The sequence below is a fragment of the Quercus lobata genome, chromosome 3, assembly GCF_001633185.2.
Source record: "Quercus lobata isolate SW786 chromosome 3, ValleyOak3.0 Primary Assembly, whole genome shotgun sequence".
Classification (NCBI taxonomy): Eukaryota; Viridiplantae; Streptophyta; class Magnoliopsida; order Fagales; family Fagaceae; genus Quercus; species Quercus lobata.
In genome coordinates this window covers 2,808,269-2,815,106 of record NC_044906.1, presented here as the reverse complement: position 1 = coordinate 2,815,106, position 6,838 = coordinate 2,808,269, and the positions used below count along the sequence as shown (strand labels likewise).

General features: G+C 37.4%; 1 protein-coding gene across 4 annotated transcripts; it reads right to left on the bottom strand.

The window, feature by feature from the left end:
• Positions 1-407: 407 nt before the first annotated feature.
• LOC115979857 lies at positions 408-6,014 on the bottom strand. Of its 4 annotated transcripts, XM_031101928.1 has the most exons (4): positions 5,748-6,014; positions 4,570-4,714; positions 1,592-4,321; positions 408-1,558 (listed from the first exon to the last, which is right to left on the bottom strand). In XM_031101928.1, exons 3-4 carry the CDS (start codon positions 4,194-4,196, stop codon positions 894-896), a joined length of 3,270 nt encoding a protein of 1,089 aa, XP_030957788.1. In that variant the 5' UTR covers positions 4,197-4,321; positions 4,570-4,714; positions 5,748-6,014; the 3' UTR covers positions 408-893. The 4 variants fall into 4 exon arrangements, with proteins under 4 accessions (XP_030957788.1, XP_030957786.1, XP_030957785.1 ...); XM_031101926.1 differs by having other exon boundaries at positions 408-4,321; positions 4,566-4,714; positions 5,748-6,013; XM_031101925.1 differs by having other exon boundaries at positions 408-4,321; positions 5,748-6,013.
• Between the last annotated feature and the right edge of the window lie 824 nt (positions 6,015-6,838).

The window sequence follows — 6,838 nt, the reverse complement described above, 5'->3', positions numbered from 1 at the left end:
TTTTCCCACAAAAAAAAAAAAAAAAAAAAAGCCAACAATTCAAAGATGAGATAAGCTCACCACAACTAATCCCAAAAATTAGGAACTAACACTAATCTGAATACACAATGCAACGTTTCAAAGATATAAGCTCACCACAACTAATCCTAAAAATTAGGAACTAACTAGTATTTGAAAACCATGCAAATCTGAAATTTTATTTATCCTAATCCTGCCGCAACTGTTTCAGCTGCATAATCATTTTGAACTGCAAAGCTTTGAGCTTGGCTTATAAATTCAAGGACATAGCAGTCCTCAAGAAAAATGGGGCAACATTGCACTAAATGTACTGTATAGTTTGTTTGTTTTTTATTTCATTTTTTTGGGTTTAAGCCAGATTCAACTTCCTCAAACACACAATAAGCAGAAGCAAATCTCTATCTTGATACTTGTTAAACAGTAAAAAGGAAAACACTAACAAACCAATTTTCAGTCAACATAATTTGTTTCCGAAGTTCCTCTAGTAACAGGCACATTCAATACTGCATCGTCCCAAATATCCAGAATTTACAGTTGGGAGTTACATCTTGGCAAATTCAGCTAATAGTCCAGTCAGCCTTACTTCACCCAAAAGGTCAAGCTACAATGCACGGCCAAAAAAAATTTGAGGAAAAGGAAAAGCCAAAAAGTATCTCAGAAAGACCAACAAAACCACCTCCTGTGTGACAAATCTGGACTCCGAAGAAAAGGATAGCTTCTGAACCCTATCATGGTTCAGACATAAAAATTGAAGAATCAAACTAAAGCTTCTCTAAACTTCATTTCATTTGTCACTGAGATCATCGTGACACAGCTTCTTCTGGTTATAATAAATTTAGGAATCTAGGATGGATACAATGTACCACATTGCTGATTCAGTCTAAACAAATTACAAGACCAGGAACTGCTTTGGGATCAAGCTCCCAACAGCCTCTCAGGAGAATATCTTTTTCCCCCGAGTGCTGGAAAGCAGGAATCTGATGAGAGAATCTGGCAATCTCATCCCGCGGTATAACAATGACACCAGATTTTGACCTCTGGATTCTTGGAGACCTGTAAACAGATGTAAACCCACTAAGAGGTGACAAAACCACAACTTCTGTGCTGCTGTCATTGACTTCTAGTACTTCCACTATGTCACATTCTCCCTTCCAAATGTCAGAACATGTCACCTCTGAGTTCAGGTTCTTGTATAACGCCCAAACCTCACCTCTTCTAGGGTAAATTTTGTATCTATACTTACCAACACGTTCAACTGTTAAACGATGAGAAAACTCTATGCGGGTAAGGACCTTAGTCCTACCATTTTTTACCTCAAACATGCCACAACAAACTGACTGATTAGTGTCTTTTGGCGGTGAGCAGGGTTTAAGCAATGCCACATGCAATCTAAAGTTAGGTGTGGATTCAATCTTCTTAACTTGAGCATAGTTCTTAGGCATCCCATCCTTATCAACATATATAGCCCATATCTGATCAAGCTGAAACTTCTCTTCTGATTTTTCTCCATAAAAGTCATAGCACTCACCGGGGCTTTTTGTCAAACTACTGGAAGAATGGTCCTTCACAGGCAACTGCATTTTCTCATCAGACTGACAAGAAGCACCACCTTTGGACTTAGTGAAGCTGCCACAGTTTTCGCCTATGTTGGCATCTGAATGCTTAACAGTTCCTTCATTCGTAGAGAGTCCATTTATCAGACCATTTTTCTTGCTTAAGTCCCTTGGCGATCTTCTAGGATTTAAGGACACTTGTTCAATATCTTTCTTCTTCTCATGCTTCTTTGGGGTGTTGATCTTCTTATCAGCCTGATGTGAAGTAGCAGTTCCTTTGGGCTGAGTGAGGTCACAATTTTCTTTACTATCATCCTCTTTGGTTTTACATTTGCTTGCATCTACTTGAACATTATTTGTATGTGTTCCATTTGATTGTCTTGGAAATCTTTCATGCATTGTGGTCTCTCTCCCTTGGTCATCCCCTTCATGCTTCATCGATGTGTCAGAACCCATAACATGTTCCATTTTATTTTCTGAGGATTTACAACACAAATTACTGACTTCAGCATCCACGCGTCCATTTTCCATCTTCACAACATTGGGATCATCATACAAATTGAAATCAGTGGGCAGAGCAGCAGGATCGAGTTCAAAACATCCTTTGGGAACACCTTCTTTTTCCCCACCAGTCATTCTAAATGATGGAATTCGATGTGAAAATCTATACAGCTCCTTAGGTGGTACTTGAAAAGAGCTAATTCCATGCTGCTTAGTTTGCTGGAAAAGGCTAACAAACCCCTTCACTTTGCCCAAATATGCCACGTAAATGCCAAAACCATCAACAAAGTCTGAAAGGACTTCCACAAATTCAAATTTGAATGGCATATTCTTTTCTGGGTCAGAACTCCATCTAATATCCCAATTTTTGAAAAGGGCCCAAGTTTCTCCCTTTCTAGGATATATCAAGTATGAACCTCTACAACTGCCTTTTATGCAATGCATCTGATGAGAGAACATAAGACGCTCAACGGCTTCTTCAGTGTTACCAAGTTTGAACTTACCACAAGCAACAGGCAATTCTCCATCACACCAATCAATCTCATCTTGGTCATCTGGATTGGCCTCCAACCAAGTGATCTGCAGCTTAAAACCAGGGGAGAACACTTTCTTGACACGGGCATAAAATCTTGGCATACCATCTAATGTATCATATATAGCCCACATTTGATTAACAGCAAAGCAGTTTTCTTCCTTACCCTTCTCAAAATCACTAAACTCTTGATCAGGAACTTGAATAGCTACATCATCTGATGCAACATTAGAATTCAATCCAGATCTATCATCAACTTCAGCCTTTCTGTCATCCTGATCTGGCATACCCTCTTCCTCTGTCTTTACATCACATTCTCCCATTTTGCACTTTTTGTTTGGCAAACTCTCTTCAGTGGCACTTGCTTTTTGCTTCACACTTTTCCTGGATGATTTGCAATTCTGCTTTGGAGGACTCACAAAATCATCATCATCATCATTTAGATTCTTCTGGTGAGAAATATTTTCCTTTTGCCTTTGCCTTGAAGATCTCCTATGGTTCCCAGAATTCTGTCCAGAAGGATTACCACCATTTTGGTGAATACCCACATCTTTTTCATTGTCGTCACTACCTCCAGTCTCATTACTTTCACTGGATTCCACAGCTGACTTCCTCCCTCTCTTCCTGCTCACATTTTTCGATGATCCTGGTTTCTGAGCCTTTGCTGCATTAGACTTGGTCATCTCAACACCTTTCTTCCCCACATGCCCATCTGCTTTCACTTCTGCTTTAGAACCCCCACGAACCTCAGCAGTGTTTCCTGCCTTTGACTTTGGATCTAACCCAGCAGATCTATCCGGAAATCTCACATTGGAAACATTTCCACCATTACATTTTAAGGTTACTTTTGAGGGCCCCTGATTTGAAGCTACTTTTTGATTGGGAAACTGACCCCAGGGAGTTCTTACTGGAACATATTGAGTACCCACATCCTGGGCAATGAAGGCTTTGGAGCAAGTCTGACATCGCAAGAGTTTATTCTCAGAACCTTTGTAGTATTGAAACCTAGTACTGCAGTGGGGGCAACATGTCCAGAATGTCTGGAATAGGGGTGCCTGGTGAATAGGATTCAAATTAGTGTAAGGTGGATGAGGAGGTTTATGGAGATTATTGTCAGCCCATGACTGTCTGTTGACAAACAAATTGCTATTTGACTGATGGGGTGGTGGCTTTGATTCGGCAGTCCTCGCTGAAGATGCATAATTCTTATCAAATGAAGTACGCTTTGCCTGGTCAGAGAGGACCCTATGTGCTTCCCCAACTAGCTTGAATGCGGCCTCTGCACCAGCAAGCTTATTTTTATCAGGATGAAGTAACAGTGCTAGCTTTCTGTACTGTTTCTTGATGGTCCCCTCATCAGCTGATTGTTCAATCTGAAGAATTCCATACCAGTCCAAATCTGACTTGCTAACCTTTATCAATGCAGAGCAATGAACCTCACAGACTGCAAGCAATTGAGACATGTTCTCAAGCCCAGGAAACAGCTGCTGAGCCTTCATCGCAATCTTCCTTGCCCCTACAAAATCGTTTTCATGCATCTTCTTCTCTGCAATCCCCCTAGCCCTGATGGCCTCCTCTTTGTTGCATTCCATGGTTGGTTTGAAAATCAATAAACAAACCACCCAGGATATTTAACATAAACTATATACACCAGGAAAGGGGTAGCTTTCTTTTGCCTTGTCTCTCCACAATCCAGCAATCATCCAAATTCCTCATCCTACAAGAATACAACCCCAACAAGCTCAGTTGAATTCTACCAAACAATTTTGGTATTTATCCACTAATATGAATTTACATATACAAGAGCCCACACCCATGTGTGATTGTGTGTGCATGGTGATATACGAGTGAAATTTTATTAACAAAACCATAAATTACAACAGTTTACACACAACACTGTGAACTTCTAAAGCTGCAATGTGTATTAACTTAACATCCCAAAACAGAAATTAGCAACTCACCCACCATCTTAGTAAACAATTTGAAGCGGAGACAGCCCCTAAACAGATTAGCCAAGCATTGGCCCTTTAGAACCAAAAGGTTTTGAGCAAACCCACCAATGCACACAATAACCTAAACCCCAGAAGCCTTTGCAACTTGGAATTGAAACCTGAAACCCAAATAGTGATACACTGAATAAGAATCGCCTAAACCCCAAAAATACCAAAATCAAAATGACACAATTTCTAGCTTTGATTGGTACGTTATACAGGCACACAATTTGAAAAGGGTTCCAAATTCAAATAAAAATAAGCAAAAATTTCACAAATGAGCTCTGGTTCAAACAGCACTTCTTTCATGGGTTTAATTTAAAGATTCAAAACCCATTGAGTGGGTGGGTTGCATAACTTACCAATCAAAGAATAAGCAAACATTTGAACAAAAAAAAAAAATCAAATCCAGCCTAAATAACCACATGCAAACCATTCTAAATAGAGAAGTGCTACGTTCACAATATTTTCACAACCAATTATAGGTGGTAAGTTGTTATTTGTTTTAATTTGAATTTACAACTTAAATTACTTTTGTGCTCACCCATAACAACCAATAACAACATGTCACTTAAGATTTATTGTAAAAGTGTTGTGAAAATGTTGTGGATATAAAATTTCTCTTCTAAATAACTACTTAGAACAAAAATCCTAGCACAAACCAATCAAAATCTCTACATTAAGTTGCTTCGAAAATATAGGAAAACAGAACAGAAAAAACCACAATACTGAATCTAAAACCAACTCTCCATTGCCTATAGAAACATAAATAAATAAATAAAAACCCACTGAACTGAGTCCAATAAAGCCATTGATAACATAACACCCCCCCCACCAAAAAAAAAAAGAAAAATCTATTGCCCCACTATTTTCTTCCACTTTCCCATCCACCAAACAAACCCACATAACAAAACAGCACTATAAATAAATTCAAAAAACACAAAAATCTAAAACCCTAGATTCTCAGCATCCAATACCACAAGCAACAAATATACAAAACCCAGAACCCCAAATCGAAAAAAATAGTATCAAACATAAAAACCCAAAAATATAAACAAGGCATGCATGCACGTAAATTAATTGCAAAACGAATGGCATTAATGTCCAAAAAGAAAATGAGAATGAGAGAGAGAGAGAGTTTCCAACCCTAACCTTTCAGAGAAGAAATTCCACAGTGAAAGAGAAAGAGAGAAAGAGAGAGAGAGAAAAAGATACAGAGAGAAAGAGAGAGAGTTTTGTATAGAAATTTTTAAGAGGTGGGGTTGGAGGGAAAGGATAGCGGGAAGTGAAAAAAAAAAACAGCGAAAATTGTTTTGGTTATTAGAGGGAAGAGGAGACTGCGGAGACAGCCCCTCTTATTTCTGTGAAATTCGTTTTTGGGGCTCTTTTTTAGGTTTTTTTGTTTCTTTCTGGTTGCAATTTGCAATGATGGTTTGTTGTGGATGACTGTATTGTTGTTTCTAGAATATTTGCTTTGTAGGACTTATTTCTTGGGCTTTTCAATTTTTTTTTTCTCCCAATGTTATGGTATTTTTTTTTTTTTTTTGGTTTCTAAAGTGGGTTTGGGTTCAAATTTTTAAGCCTGTTTTGGATCAAATTTGAGCCCAATCTAGTTAGGATTAAAGGAGGATTTGATTGTGTGCTTTGAGCCCAACTCATTTAGGATTTGAAAATGATTTAGTTGTACTTCTTGAACCCAACTCAGTTATGAATTAAGAATGATTCGATTGTATAATTTGAGCTCAACCCATTTAAAATTTAAGAATGATTCGATTATATACCTTGAGACTAACTTATTTAGGATTTTAAAAAGATTCGGTTGTATACCTTGAGTCCAACCCATTTAAGATTTAAGAAATTTTGGTCCTACAAGGATTTGGTTGTACATTTTAAACCCAACCTAATTATGCGCTTAAGTAAATTATTCTAATATCCCCTTTTTAATTTTTTTTTACCAATATCCTTATTATTAGTTCTATTTACAAAAGGAAATCTTGGGGGGTTTTATACTATGATTAATCATGCATGCTAATGTCAATTTTGAAAGACTTTTTGAAAAATAAAATTATAAACAATTTAGGTAGCATTTAGTTTTTTTTTTTTTTTCATTGCTTGAACTAAAAGTTATTACAATTTAAATGTTATATTTATTTTTATTTTTCTATCGGTATGGACATAAAAAAATGCATATAATATATAATGGAAAAAGTTTAGCTCCAAATCAGTTTGGAGTTATATTCCTT